Source organism: Frieseomelitta varia, unplaced genomic scaffold (genome assembly GCF_011392965.1).
Source record: "Frieseomelitta varia isolate USP_RPSP 00005682 unplaced genomic scaffold, Fvar_1.2 scaffold_567, whole genome shotgun sequence".
In the NCBI taxonomy this organism is placed as follows: Eukaryota; Metazoa; Arthropoda; class Insecta; order Hymenoptera; family Apidae; genus Frieseomelitta; species Frieseomelitta varia.
In genome coordinates this window covers 179628-196493 of record NW_025110331.1, presented here as the reverse complement: position 1 = coordinate 196493, position 16866 = coordinate 179628, and the positions used below count along the sequence as shown (strand labels likewise).

The window sequence follows — 16866 nt, the reverse complement described above, 5'->3', positions numbered from 1 at the left end:
GTAACAATTCTGATGCATTAGTTACGCCGTGTTACACACAGCTCCTTGCATATACACACATAAAAAGAAGAAAAAGGAAATTTTCAAAGGAAACGAGAAAGAGAGGATATCCACCCGCGAAACGTAATAGTTATTGCAGTAAATTATTATTATGTTACTTCATAGCGTGTGTAACATTATCCGGTTATGAAAATTATTATTTCCTATGTCCAGCTTGACGTGAATTAGCGCAAGTTTTGACACGGCTCGAAAAAAAATTTAAATAATTATTTAATCATTTTAGTGATACATCGTCATTGATAATATTTGTAAAAAAATATCGTACACGAATCACTATACTTGAAAATAATATGTTTCCATTTGTTGGAAACTGTACATTATGGAATTGTTATTTATCTTTTTTTTCGATTTTGTAATTAGAATTATAATTAAAATTAAATTATAATTAAAATTAAATTACAAGCTAAAAATCTATATTTAAAAGACAAAGACATTTTTTGCAAATACTTTCTTTATATCCTTTTCAAATAAAAATAAACTAATAGATACGGTTTATTATATTAAATTATAAACCTTATCTCCATTTCAAATAAAATTACACTATCGCTCATATACTATTACTCACATTTTTATTTAAAATTTTGAAGCACTCCTTGCCTTTTGGATTAAACATACATTTTCCTGAAAAATAAGAATATTATAATTAGAACTTTCATGTTTAAATATAATTCGTTACAGTTGAAGTGTACATAAAGTATTACAAATAAAATATTTATTTCGATAAATTTCTTATATCTAATATGCTACAAATTTTTAGTCGGGAATATATGAATGAATTTCGAATTTTATTGATATTGTTTCTTTACTATTTATATTATTCTACTATCTAAATATTCCATTAATAATGAATTTGTAGGATTTTACACTAGATTTATTTTCTTCTACAAAATTACTAATGAATGCAAGAAATAAAATTAAATTCATGATACTTTCACTTCATGGAACACAGCGTATCTTCTTTATCACTTTAATATGAGACTATGGCAATATGATATAATGGTAATGTGTAAAAAAAGCGTACAAATGTACAACACTAATTAATACTTTTATTTACATATTTCACGAAGGATCGCATAAAATTTCTATGAAAAAATCACGATTTGGTCATCTCGATAATTCTGATAGCTGCAACAACATTAGTTAAATATTACGTTTTGAATATATTTTTTACATTTTTATAATTCACGTTAATATACACTTTGTTATATTATTACCAAAGTTATTTATTGATTGATAACGTTATTAATAACGTTATTAACAACGAGACAGTCATCTCATTCATCGATAAAATATTCATAATAATAGCAACAACCAAACACAAAGAACATTGAATAACACAAATGCATGAAAATACGTAGGGAAATACGAGAGCGCGGACAATTTCGAGAGCCTATTATCAGTGTCGGCGCGTTATTTTATCAAAATGCTGTTCCACGATAAGGCGGTCGTGAATGCGCGTACCGGCCAAAAGGTCGAAGATTAATTCGAAACTCGAATTTGATTGCCAAATGTTGATAAAGGAAAGTGGTGACCGGTCTGTAATTTCAGAAAATAGCGACGAGTGGATGCGTGCCAGAACGCTGTGGAGCCTGACACAGGTCATAGTGAAAATGGACACAGGCAGAAATCCAAAATTTCAAAATGCGTCAGGAATCGTTAACGTCCGTGCACGGTCGACGAATTTCCAAGAAGTGGATGCGCATCGTTCTCAAAAAAAGACGAATGGATAACAACGAGCTGAAACTAACTACTTACTGTTAATTGCTCTGTTGCAGTGCTAGAATGGGCGCAGTTAGAATAAAGCGGCAGTGACTGCCATTAGACGTTACGACTGGATGAAGTTGTTCTCGATTTATTTTGAACGTCAAAGTGTTTGGAAAGTCGATATATTATTATGAAAGAATCGAAACTCAGATTAATACTCAACTGATAATCGTTGATTTATGGATAACCGCTACAATTTGAGATATATTTGAATCAATTAATCAGTTAATTTTTATTTTATTTTGTATATTTGTATATTTTGTATAAAGTGCAAATTAAAATTAATTGGCTTAGTCTGAACCAAATTTAAATTATAAATGCATTATTATTAAAAATGCTTATATGCTCCATGTATTCAAGTTTTGTATAATCAAACATAGTGTAAGAATTTTTTACTCTATCTCAAATGGGTCATATCACTATTATTTAAGTCTATCCTCATTAAATGTTTCACCATTATATCTTATTATTATATGAGATCATTTTATACATATTTATATTTCTATATTATTAAATAATTTAAACTAATAACTAAAACTAGCTAGTTATTTATTATTTATATAATACGTAAATTTGTATTTTTATTATATATAAAATATTTATTATATCGTAATGTTAATTAATTTATAATTTATTATACAGCATTCATGATACTGTAATGATAATTGTATTATAATGCATGTAATCATTAATAACCAACCTTTACTATCAAACCATGAAACGTGAAGACCAAGATAGAATCTCGTAGACTTAGATAATTTATTTTCGAGAACTGAACGTTAATCATGTGCTTCTGTAATGAAATTGAAAAATTAGTAGAAAGTGAAGTTGATCAGTTTGGCAAGTTTATATAGAAATTAAAGAATTAAATTTAAATAACGTAAATCTATTTTTTTGCTATTATTTCAAATCTTTATAAATTTAAATTGAGCATAACTGAAGAAATAAAATCAAAGCAAAGATTTGTTTCACTCGCTGAATATCGTAACGAGTGACATATCATGTGGATTTTTACTACTTTAAATTTCTCATAAGTGCATAAAAATCCACGATTTATTTATTAAATTTAAATTTATCTTTTGTTCGTGTTTTTGACTTGTTTCATACTATGTCATAACATAAAATTATAATGTATTACCGAATATAACTTTTCGCTGAACCATACAAAAGCAATAGCATCAGAGGGCAGACGTTTATGCTCGGCTGTTGTAGCAGAAAGTGAAGCAGGAGTAAAATTTTTATAACGAGGCTCGACAAGAATGATTTATATCTTGGAAAAAACTGCATGACGTTTACGATATCGAGTCGCGAATTATTTATGACGGCAGCCTGTGTCGAGTGAACCTCGCTATTCACGTCTTTCATTCACTTTCTTGTTAGGAGATTCTCAGCTATTAGATGATAGAATCACTATTCTATAAAAATTTTACAAAATTTTATAAAACGATATTATGATGATCTATAAATTTTAATACATGATGCAAGATAGAAAAACATAGTGTATATCGTAACACGAAAGTAACTCGAAAAAGTACGCTTTCTGTTCAATCTTCGCAACCTCACGATATTAAAATATAACATTCACAACGTGATAACTTTCCGTGCGACCGAAGTTATAATCGAAGGTGGCTATTATCCCGCATAAGTATAATAGTTAAGCGACGCAAGAGCGTTTCGCGTGAAAGCCAACGGAGGGAAGTTGAGTGGACGAGATCCCGGAGGTGAGAAGAGGGAACAACGTATATTTCAGCAACGGGCCGAGTTGGATGGAAGGAACATAAAACACGAGTCGATCAGCTACGTCGAGTCGCGTAAACCGACGATACCGGCGGTATAGTTGCATGTGCAAAGGCATTGCCCGCGCCTTTCAGAACCACGGAACCGCGAAGCCACGAAGTATCGCGAAAAACTTAGTTTTGCCAAGACGATAAATCATCTTGAAATTCGCCCGGGCTGACAGGCATGTAGTTTTACGAGGGCCTGCACGCAAAATGCAAAGCAGCCCCCACGGCAGAGACTGGCGGGCTTGCACCGCAATTAATTAGCGTTTCGTGATACCCGTGCATGTGCCGAACCACTCTTTTTTTATGTCAGCTAACTAAAAACTGCTCGCGCGATAAGCTAGCACCATTCGATGATCCCGCGGGACTATGCGGTAGCACCGTACCAAAGGACATGGGAGATCCGACCGGAGATTAACAATCCTGTGACGGAATTTTTCCACAAGACGGAAATGAACGATAAGAGACGTGGGCTAGTTGGTTTTTGCTCGTCTCGCGAAGTGATCCTTCAACGATCGCTCTTGAGTTTCGTGTTTGTTGTAACATGCTGTAACACGGTACCGAGTGGTTTTTATTCACTGTGTAAATAATGTGGCATGTGAAAGTATTCGAAGATTTATCGTGAAGAAGAACTGAGCGTGATAGAAAATATTTAGAATTTTTATTAATCGTGTAATAGGAAACGGCTGGTATGATGATGTACAATATAAATATAAAACTAATAGGAAAATATATATAGGAGTTGTATATTTATTGCAAACATGTATTTCAATAAAGTAAAAAAAAGCATGGATAGTTATCTTAAACATATAATGATTAAAAGTAGTTCTACTAAATATTAAGATTTATTTGTGCAATGCAGTTTAGATTAAATATTTCGTTATGTTATATTATACATAATATATAATAAATAAATAATAAATAAATATAATATATTGTACATATTATATTTTCAAATTTAATTCAAATTTGTCCAATAAAATCACGATAGTTCTCACTACAATAATAATAATAAAAGTGTTCGAATACTTTCATATACGACTATATCTATTATAGAAAAATTATATTAAATAAACCGTGACAGATATCACGACAAAACATGACTAGCAACTGAAACAAGTTACAAAAAGATCGGATTTTAATTAATTAAACAAAATAATTATACGCTAAAAATGAAGTTTTGCAACATATTGAAATTTTTAACAGTAACAATATATGTATAATTAAAACTACTTATTTTTAAAGAAATCTTTTTCGAATGCAACTTAAAGTTATAATAAAACATTTGTTAAATAAATTAAATTATGAAACTTGATAAAATTATACAAAAGTGTACATAACATACAAAAAACAAGTACAGAGGGACAAGGTGCGAGACGATAAATAAATCTAACAAGTAGAAGAATATGATATTTTATTAAAATTCTTGCATCGATGAGAACGTAGAATGAAATTCTCTATAATGCAAGCGTACTTTGAAAAATTTCATATACTATTTACTTTATATCCATTTATATAAATCATATATTTACAATAAACAATATGATTAATTTTTATATATAACTTTCTTTTGTGTTACAAATTCTCATCTTCATTCGCTTGTCCTAAGTTAATATCCTTTAAATTTTTCACGAATGTAAATATTCTTAACTTGTTGAAACAATGTATAATGTATATCAACTTAAGACAAACAGTTCAATCTATATGCATGTATAATTTCCACGTTACATCTAATCAGAATGTCATAATTCATTTTAATTATATTTTAACGTTAGCTAGTGATTGAACGTTGTGTCATGTAGGCCGACAAATCTAAACGGCAATTTCAAGAACACACGAAGGAACAATCCACTTGAGAAATATTTTCGAATGCTACAGTAGATTTAATAGTAAAATTGCGGGGAAACTCATCCCATCGAATGGCCTTGATCTTCACACGCGTCATCGCGATACCGCTCAATTTTGTAAGTTGTGACTTTAAATGTACAAATGGAAATTTTACAAAAAAAAGTTACGGAAAATATAAGTTTTTTTTCATTGTCTACATAAGGGTTCAATGTGCATGGTCGGAAAGGCATATTCTACTTATAAAAGTTATTTTGTTAATAACTTAGTAACAAACAATAAACAACAATTAAAACCAACAGAATGACCTTGGAAGCCAAGGTCAATCTCTTGAAGAGCAGTTTTATCGATTTAATAACATTTTACAATACCTCTCGTAGGAAACAGGAAAAATTTGATTCTCAGTAATCGTAGAATTTATAGGTGGTATTAACGTCAGGTACAATGCCCGCATCAACCTGATTGGTAGCAATCGTAAGATTCTGAACATTACTTTGTCTTTCGTTATCATGAAATAGTTCATAGAAACTTAAACGATTCCATTTCGATCATGACTTTTTAACAAATCCACTCTTAGGCGGAGGACCAATAGATCTCTCAGATATAGGTGCAGTAGGATCCATTCCATAGACACCGTCGTTTTTAGAGGACGATGACAATGATGGCGAGGGAGGGATTCGCTCAACGCACAACGTTTGCTGTGGAAGTTGAGCATCTGCTTGAACACCAGTTGAACCATATATTTCCTTTAGAATCATCAGCATAGTATCCTCGGACTCCCTAGACAAGAAATGTTTGAAGTTTAAAGTTAATTGCGGATATAAAAAATACATATTGGATATTCTATAAATTACAAACATGTATATTTTAAAGATGTATATACAATATATAGAGTAGCACTGTAACATATAATACTTATAACATTTAGCATGCGATACAAATATTATATTGTATATATACATGTATAATAATATAAAAATTATTATATAATAAAAATATAAATTTATAGAATATTTTAAAATGTTCTGAAATATATATAATATAAAAAAATACATAAAATATTTAAAGTATAATGCTTTCTATGTGATAGATAAGACGATTTTTCAACAAACGAGTTTAAAATTACATTTTTTTAATATAATTTTAAAAATTTTACTAACCAGTAACAGACGTGACTTGTCAGTGCAAAAATGTATTCGTTAATGTACTCGAACGGAGCTTCTTGAAGGACATAATCTATTCTTCGTCCACCATTTAGTTTGCCCACTTTAAACTCAGCACCGCCATCATCATTAGTTTGATGATCCGAAACAGTCTGTTGCAATTGTTCTTCCATAACTTTGTCAATTTCACGCTCGAGTGTGCTGTTATCTGATTTATGAAACACTGCCAATTGGTAAACAGAATTCCATGTGTTCCTTACGGAATCAAGTAACCTCTGTTTCAGATCAGCACCAACACGCGCCATTGTTTCCTTTAATTCTACAACATACATGAAACATGACAATTATTACATAATTGATTAATATTTCTCTATAAACTATATTTTTTCTAATTTTCTCATTAGACGACTATTGGTATTTTATGTGACTAAATATTATTATTTTTTGGAAACATGAATATATTATAATAATTAATTTAAAAGAAGAGATTGTAAAATATAAAATGTTTCTAATAAAAAAAAGGAAGACATGCTTCAAAATAAAATTTTATAAAATGCTACGTTTAAGAATACTAAATAAGGAATTTTGTTTCCTTTTATTTTATAAATTTATAAATTAATAAATGTATACATGGAAACGTATACTTACCCAAATGCATTCTTTTACGTCCTTTGTGATGAGGGATCAACATTGGTCGATATTTAGGAGCTTCCGGATTAATGAGTGCCTCAACTCGGTAGGCAACAGGGTCGAATGGATGAAATATATTGAAAAAAGCGGGGCATGTTGGCAATACAAAATCTTCACCAAGCATATCGATACCTCGAACTGTCACAAACATACCAACCGGGCTGCCGAAAGCGAAAAAGGCACATGGGTGAAAATGTAACTGCGTATAACGTATATAAGGCTGACCCGTCCCGGCAGCACCTACTACGTAGCTTATCTTTTTACTGAGACGCCGTTTCGACGTTTGATTGGATGATTCACAAGGATTGACATCTTCTTCGTTCTAGAACAAACGAAAATAAGCTTAATATAAATTATGTACAAATGTATTTCTTTGAGTTATAAGAAGTTAATTATAAAAAAAATATGTTGAATTAAGCTGTTCTCCTTAGTTATGTCTTATCTATTATTTTGATGAAATTGACCAAATCAATTCTGAAATATTCAAGAATATTAAAGCTCTCTTTTTTTTTTTCTTTTTCGTGATGATAATATTTAATAAATTTTATGATAATATTAATAATAAATATTAATGATAATATTTTAATAAATTTAGTCATTATTCTATAATATTAGCAGCTTATGTAATTTGTAAATAAGCTGTAAAATTTACAGAATTGTAAAGATAAATTGTCAAAGTAATTAAATTTAAGAATCCATTAATAGATAAATTTAAAAAATATTAATTATAAACTCTATTTCAAAATTTGATTATAATTATTATTACAAGAACTGTATATATCAGGAAAGTGTACAATTTAAGTAACACGTTCAAAATTTTGCTTCACAACCAATTTTTCGAAATCCTTGTTTCCGAAAAAAATACAAAAATTTTCATGCATTTAATCAAAATTTATTACGACAGTTAGTCTGAATTCTCCTTTCTTAGTTTCCCTTTCGTAATCGAGTAAACATAATTTACTTACTTGTTCTTCATTAGTCCCGCTGTTATTTTCACAGGTTGTTTCATCCGACAGCGGTTTTTGATGGCACAGAAGATCAAACAAAATTAAGCTACCCAAAGAATGGCCGCCCAGATAAATTCCACCACTGAAATCTGGATTTCGTTTTTTGAAAAGGGCGTAAAGTCTATTTAATTCGTTCCCAACTGTTTCCATGATAGTTTGACAATAAACAGGACTTGTGTAGAAAAGTATGTCGAGCAACGTGTCATTGGTAAAATGTCGTAATTTCGGTATACTGTCCAGAGTGATTGCTTGTAATTTTTTATCGATTCCAGTATCCTCAGAATGAAGGGTCGTGTGCCACGAAATTGGTAAGACTTCTATCCTATTCACGATTCTCTGTTCACTAGCGGTTCGATAATGCGACTGGACCAACTGCAGCGAAATATTCCGGAACTCGTCAACTGCAAATACATAATACAAATTATAGTATTATTAAATCATCATACTTTTATTTATTACATTAAAATTATTATCAATATACTAATTATTCATAGATTGCGAATTTTTATGCAAATTCCTATTCCTATTGACGAAAGAAGTAGGAGATTAATTTCATTTATTAAAAATAGTAATTAATATTTTACTTCGCATGTTTTATATATTTTTATGTATTAAATGCACTTTGTATATTTTTGCATCTTCAAGTCTCCAATAAATACATAAAAATCCACAATATACCAAATAACAATGACTTTTCATTTATACTGTTTAGAATCGTTTCGTCAACAAAATAGAATTTTCATGTATGATACATACATGATTAAGCTATTCAAATAAATATTAAAAATTTGTAAAAATAATTCTCAACATACCAACTTCTTCTACAGTCCGGAATTTCAAGTCACAAACGCTTCCGATGCCATGAACGAGAAACAAAACATGGTCCACTGTCTCAGGCTCGCCGTCTTCGATGTGGAACTCGTCAAGGCCTCTCTTTATCACTCTAGGCCTACTACCAGCACCCTGTAAATATGTACTGTCCTCTGAGCCCTGTACAAATTGTGATTCAACATTTCCAACAGAACAGTTCGTGCATAATGAAAAAAGAAAAAAAAAAAAAGATGTAGCATGAAGAAATTGCAATTTATATATATTTCTGAATATGTACAGAAATTGCAATTTACATTGCATTAAATAATATCTAAATTGTTTATGTTGATGAAATTAAAATAGGAAATTTTCTAGGAATGAAAATTCAATTAAAACAGCCTAAAGTACATTCAATTTATCGAGGCAAATTAATTACCCTTGTAGTTATGCGTTGCATTAATTTAATAAGTTCTATCAATCAAATTTTTTTTTTATTTGACTATAAAATATGTTTTCTATAAAATGTAATATAACGTGTACTTTTAAAGTAATTGATAAATATTGAAATTTCAAACTTACAAATAAACAGTGAGTAAGAATGATACTGTATTTATGCAATGGCACAAATTATGTTTGGTACAAAATGTTATATATACAGAGTGAAAAAAAATTAAACAAAATAATTAAATACATACAGAATGAAAAAAAATTAAACAAAATGTAAATTAAGCAGAAATGTAAATTAAGCAAATGTTAAATTAAGCAGAATGTAAATGTTAAAATACAATAAAAACTTATATTATTAATGCACAATTTTGTCATAAAATAATTAGACATTTATATACAGACATTTAAATAATAATTAGTTTACATAGAGAAGTTCATAATTCATGGTATAAATGTGATCAAAGAAAATCAAAAACAACAAAATTACGTTGAAGATATCATTTTTGAGAAACTCGAGTTGTCGAATATGTATAAGTTTATCTAATTTCTAATTAAACAAGAGAATACAATAGATAAGTTATATTTTAGGTATAAATATAAATCATTGAATAAAATTATTTTTATCTTTGATTTTATTTATACTACGAATTACAAACTCTTATATAAGGATTGTAAGAATATTCTTTAAAAAAAGACAAATTTTATCACAACTCTTTCTATGTATTATTATCTCTTTGAATATTCATACTAGAATATCGTATACAGATAATCTGAGATACTTGTAATTAATAATATTTATTGGAGATTCAAAGAAGATAATATAATACAATATATTGAGTAAATATATCAAAAGATATATTCTGAAAGAAACTATGCATTTTTAACTTGTTATATACTCTTCATCCAACTTTCAAAGAACAAAACGAAACAACAGGACATCAATAAAAAAAAAAATATAATAAAATTTACCGCACTGTTGCCCCACGAAGCTGTCAGCTCTGGCGAAACAGCAGTCAAATAATGGACCTGAACCGTGGCACTGTGGAAGACAATGTACTCTCCATTGCTCAAATCAATCTTTCGATTCCAGTTGTTCGACAGGCATGCTTGTTTATATTCTTCTTCGAGTTTGGCGGCAGTACTTTCATCGTAAGGAACGTATTTCGACTCGGTAGGTCCTTTGAAGAACCAAGAGCATCGTCTCACTTCCGCCGATTCTCCAGTCCAATAAACAGGGGATCTTTGACGACGTAGAATGTCTACGTCGTAACGACCTCCGTCAGTGGCAACTGTCGTTTCAGGGGTGATTTCACTAGAATTGTGAACCTCCTCTAAACGCAAGCTATCCTGCATAGAGAATGGGAGCCATAGTACTTTGTGTTCCACCTTCTTCCGATAAAACCAATGGTGATAGACCTCTCTGTACTGCATGCGTTTATCCGTAGTACCAGCAGCCTGAAATTTATGGAAAAATAAAGAATATTCGGAAAGTGATAGAAGCGAAAAATATTTCGATAATTTTACAAAACAAGTATGTAATGGATTGAAGAAATAAATTACTCTTATGACTGTGATGAATAAATTGTGGATTTTTATATAAATTTAGAGATACATTTAAAAGATAGAACTTAAAATGCTAGAATAATAGAACTTTCATGACAACATGAAGAATATTTATAATAGAAATGAAGAATATTCTATTAATTTTACAGAACAATTATGAGCTAGTTAGTGTAGCTGCATCCAGTGCGAAGAAAACTTATTTTGTATTTTTAATCTTGCATTACATTTACACTAATCACAGTACATATAATTAATATATAAAATAAAAGATATATATACATACATTTATAACATGTGTAAGATAAATGCCAGCAGCTATCATTTTTCTGAACGATATCAAATTTTATTAAGAACACTATAACTTCTAACCGTTATTTTCGTTAACTTCACTTACACGTGTTCAAAATCAAAGATCCTTTGCATTCGAGGGCTTTTCTATGAAGCTATTTAAAATTTGTCTTCAACAAATCTGAAAATTTGTCTCCACTACGCACAGTGTGACGAGCAATGGACAAAAGTTAAAAAACTGAAGACTAAAATTGGCTCATTGTATCTCAAAATACTAATAAAGAAATATAGATTTTAATGCTCCCCACTACTACTTCTACTGAATTTTTCAATTTTATTATTAAAAATGATGCTCAAACTTTTTAGTGCATTTTTTTTAACACGTATCATTTGACGAATGTTTATTTGATTAATTTGATTTTTACAACTTATGTTAGTATACTTATGTTAGGCCTACCAGAATAACTTTTTCATAATATTAACAATTTATCCTAATTTTTTATTAAATGTTAATCAAATTTGACTGGAGTTTCAAAAAATGTACCAACGAGTATCTAATTTTTTGTACACTGATTGGGAATATATTAAACTTCACAATAACATCAAATTTAACTATAATTTTGACAATGACAAATATGACTGTAACTCTTTTTTTATATATTTTTACTTACATACAAAATACGTTCTTTCTATTGAAATTCAGTGGCTAGTAATATGAGCAAATAAAATTTTCGAATGCAAAGGACTAGTGACATGAACTGCTAAAGCGGCTCTTCTACTCAACGATTCAAGCAACACTGAACTTGACTAAGAATTCTGCAAGATCTATGCCGAAAATATGGTTTCAACTGAGTTTTACCAATACAGGATTTTCCAATCAACATACTCGTTTGTCGAACCCATTAGTAGAATGAATGAACGATACCTGAAGAAAAGTAAAGTCTCGAAAACAATTAGATATGGTCAGAAAATTTCCTTCAGGTAGCTCTTGACTGCTTGAAAAGAATGAGTTTATTTATGACCTCGTCGTTTAAGATATGACGAATATAGAAAGTATTAACAATAGTGAATATAGCTTACGCTTAATCTCATTTAAATGGTCATTCGATACTAAAACTTATTTTTTATTATTATATTGTGAGTTTCATTGCAGTTAGTTAGATCGCATTTTTACCTGAGGTTAAAGAATTTAACAAAAATCAGTCTTGTTATGAGTTCTTCAACTGCACTGGAAACAGCATTGAAAAGCAATGACATTATAAATACTATCTTTTAAATTTATCATTACTTATGTCATTTTCATGAGATGAATGAACTTAACAAAAACAAGTCATTTGTTTCCTCAGCATTGAATATTAATTCTGAAGAATATTTATGTAATGAAATTAATAAAATCTGAAATTAATTAGTCAGTTTGACTTCTGAGAGGCTTGTACACTTCAAACATGATACAAACAATATTGCTATTACAGTAGGACATCTTACCAAATTCTGAAAACTAGGGGGCACGCTGTCAGTCGTGGTACGTCCACCCAGAGGATTAACTGACATTTGAACCGGATTCAACGTAGCCGAACCTGTAGGCTCGGGTACAATTGTCGTCGCAGAAGACGTAGCAGAAAACTCAACGCCGATACCACTTGTTATATTGTTGTAAGGTTGCCTCGATTCGGCGATATTGTCGAAATAATATTGAGCGTGATTCGTCGGTGTATTCTTCACCAGTGGCGTGTACAAATAGCTTGCAGGCGCGTGTTTCGGCGGATCGTCTTGAAATTGTGCGATATTATAGAACAGAGGCTGTTGCAGCGGTTGATCAGGCGCGTTACATGTTGCGATCACAGTCTGAGAGATTTGATTACCGCTCCACGATGATTGAGCTACCGATATCGAAGGACTATTCGAAGGAAAATTCGAACCGGTCGAGCTATCGAACGACACTTGCTGTGAATCGTTTCTCGAACGAGCCACGTCTACAGGATAATTCGTGCTATTTTCTTTGTACTGCAAATTATTATAAGACGAGCCGGTACTTGCCGGTCCAGGGAAATACGAGCTCGCGGATTGTGCGAAAGTGGTCGAGGAATTGGAAAAAGTGCTCGACACCGAATCAACTGTCGCAGGAACGAGACTGAAATTCAAAGTTTGCTCTGGTGGCTTTTCCGTGAAAAAGTTAACACTCGATGTGAAAGGTTGAGGTTGATAATATTGCTGCGAAGGTTGCACATTTGACGAAACACCGTGACTCTGCGGTAAATTAAGTTTCTCGTGATCCGTGTGCACTTCTTGAGGAGATATCGTTGGTTGTACCGCTTCTGAAGTTTCTTCTTTCAACCCAAACACGTCAGACTGTGGTGAATTGTTCTTCTCCTCGGTGTTAGTTAATATTACATCGTCGAACCTTTCGCTGGTTTGACACAGTGCAACACTTTCCTCGATTTTTGTCTCAGTCGGTTGGTCCGACGAATTTTCCTTCTGTTCGGCAAGCAAGTGTTCCAACTTCTCTGAAACTTGAACCGCAGACACAGGTGCGAAAGTTACACTGGTTTTTGCTTCCGCAACGGGTTTCACAGTACTACTGTCTCTTAAAATTGGCAAAGGCGAGTCTGTATGACTCTTCGCTAGTACTGGTTCCTTTTCTAAATCGATCGTCCTCGACGGGAAATCTCGACCAGCGTACGCATCGAAACCGAAATAAGAAACATTGGCCGGAGTATTCTGCGGAGTAATCGGTTCTGGAACTTGCAGAGGGATTGCCCGGGCAGTGGACAGAGGAATACTTGGTTTCTCGATGACAGGGACAGTTTCGGAACTCGAATTTTGATTCTGGGGCGTTACGCTTCGCGAAGTGCCGGTAGAACTATAAGGAACTCCTACTGCTACTGGACTAGATCGGAAAGACTCTTGCAAAGAGTTAGCTTGTGACAAATACTCTGGCGTGGAACGTTGTAACGAAGGTGAATTCGTAGAAATCGAATTCGTTTCAACGGGCTGGTAACTTGGTAATGAAGATACAGGTTCGTTTGGATTGAATATACTCGGTGTTGCGCTGATCTGAGATGTGACTAGCGGCTGAGCCACGAGGGCCGAGTATTGTTTGGATGTGTTCGATGTTAAGTCGGGCGGCGGTGCGTATTTCAGACGTCTTTGGTTGCCAAGACGATACGAAACGGGGCCTGAGAAAGAAGAAAAAAAAAGATCGTATTATTCATTTAATTCAATTAATCTGATATACTATTTGTAAGTTCCTGATTTATTCGGTTAATAAAATTCTATAAATTCGAAAGAATTTTATTCGAAATAAAGATAAAAAATAGCGACTTGAAATAATAAACCAAAGAAATAATTTAATATAATAAATAAAATAATAATTGAAATAATAGATAATTTCTGATTATTTTTATTTTAAAAATAATACTGTATCTTATTGTTAGATCGAAATAAACCATTATGAAGAATCATTTATTTGAGTTAATTCAGTGAAATAAAATAACAAACAGTCACGATATAAATTGAAGTATAGATAATAAAATCGCGAATTATTTGACCTTCAAAACAAAATCACACAATATTTTTTATTAACCATGAAAAAAATAAATTCCAAATTCAAATTCCGCAAAAGTTAAATGTAATAAACAATTAGTATAAACTTTTTCACTTTCTAACCAAATTTTTTTAACGAAAAGCTTCTCTTTATAACAATTCAAAAAAACATATCACATACACGAGTTTCAAATTTGTGCAATCTCGATTTCTAGTCGAGCAATGTATTTAAGGATTGATTGTTAATTGAATCAATTGTGCAAGATTTGCAATTTTCTGAGAAATCAGAAAAACTTACCATTCGTCGACGAAGGGATCGTCGGTTGCGGCGGTGCTGACAAACTTCCGGCGTTAACCTCGACGCCTAATCCCGTGAAATTCGTACGTCGTGGATCGTGGAAATTAGCGACTACAGGCGGCGCTGTATCCCTCAACGAGTCACGATGATCGTGCAAAGGCACATGAGGATCTGTATTCTGTACACCAATTACGTTCTCGATCGTTTGATTCGCTTGAGATCCCGAGGTATCGCTGGTGATCGACGACAACGATAAATTCGGCAAAGACGAAAGGATTGAGGTGAGGTAGCCCTGTTTCGTTGTCTGGCTCGTTGACTGACTTGTTAGCTGACTCGTTGGCTGATTTTTGGTTTCCTCAGGGTGCAAGGATATCGGCGTGAATTCACTGTCCGCATCGGCCACAATCGCCGATGTTGCTGAATTATGTAAATTCGCTGGTTCCTGCCCCACGAAGTTGTTCAGTTCAGCATCTAAAAATAATGGAGAATTTCGATGGAAATTTGGTACAGTTTGTTAAATTGTAGCGATATTTTGAAACGTACACTAACGTTACAAAGTTTGGAGCATCGATCAATTTCACATTTAAGAAATAAATACACATACAAACGTCCTTTTAGTTGTAAATATAACTTAAATAGTAAGATACTTTAAATACAGTACCTTATAATAAGTAAATAATAGTATTAATGTGAAATAAATTATAAATTGTAAGTTTTAATTATGTACACTGTTTATAAATAAAATACGCGTAAATATTCTTAATAACTACAGACTTTGGGCAAATTTATATTTTTCAGATTACAATTAAAAAAATGGAGGCTATAATTAAAAATTATTTTACGTATCAAATATTATAGAAAATATTATATTTCGAATATTTTATGTATGTTTCTTCATAATATGTGCATTTTATGGAATTTTGTGCTTAAAAATAGTTTTAATTTTAAAAATTTTATCCAAAATTAACAGTTAAATTTTTATACTTAAATATCATGTGCTTATACCTCTATTTATTAAAAAACGTACATGTCAGACAACGATAACTTTAATGTCTTACGAAGACAGAATTCTGCTGAAGTAATCTATTTTTGTAGAACTTTAATTTTCTCTTGAGTACATACATACATCATGAAATATGTTTTCAGTGTCAGCAAAATTACAAAATCTAATGATTCATCGTAATATAGATCACTTACAATTTCTAGAATATCTCAGATTATCGAAACAATCTAACGAATTTTACTTACGAGCAAACGAAATAAAATAAAATCAATATTATTTATATAAAATAACAATATCACAAGTATAATTATTTAATCAAAATTATAGAAGCTGTGTCGATCTTTTAATTATAATAAACGTCATAACATAAACCTGTTATCTCAGGCCTGTTATTTGTTTCTAAACAAGAAAATACATAATTTCCAAGTTTACATCGCCATAAATTCCTCGCGCTAAAATTAAACAGAATAACAAACATCCAGAAGAATGCTATACTATATTTAATCTTCAATGAAATCTCAACTGCGAACTTCCCTTCTCATAAGGCAAAGCCTCTACACATATATCTCTATAAATCTGAAGGAAGATAAATGATCCAACCCCA

General features: G+C 31.4%; 1 protein-coding gene across 2 annotated transcripts in view; it reads right to left on the bottom strand.

Moving 5' to 3' along the window:
- Window positions 1-5002: 5002 nt before the first annotated feature.
- Window positions 5003-16866, bottom strand: part of LOC122534015 (SEC23-interacting protein-like) — a 30989-nt gene continuing 19125 nt past the window's right edge. The window contains exons 2-9 of one of the 2 annotated variants that reach the window (XM_043664269.1): window positions 15260-15730; window positions 12904-14594; window positions 10537-11022; window positions 9123-9300; window positions 8269-8711; window positions 7262-7625; window positions 6611-6932; window positions 5003-6230 (exon numbers count right to left, since the gene is read on the bottom strand). In XM_043664269.1, the coding sequence (XP_043520204.1) occupies window positions 5999-6230; window positions 6611-6932; window positions 7262-7625; window positions 8269-8711; window positions 9123-9300; window positions 10537-11022; window positions 12904-14594; window positions 15260-15730 (4187 nt within the window). In that variant the 3' untranslated portion in view covers window positions 5003-5998. The remainder of the gene's footprint in view (window positions 6231-6610; window positions 6933-7261; window positions 7626-8268; window positions 8712-9122; window positions 9301-10536; window positions 11023-12903; window positions 14595-15259; window positions 15731-16866) is intronic. The other variant, XM_043664270.1, reaches the window with a different exon arrangement.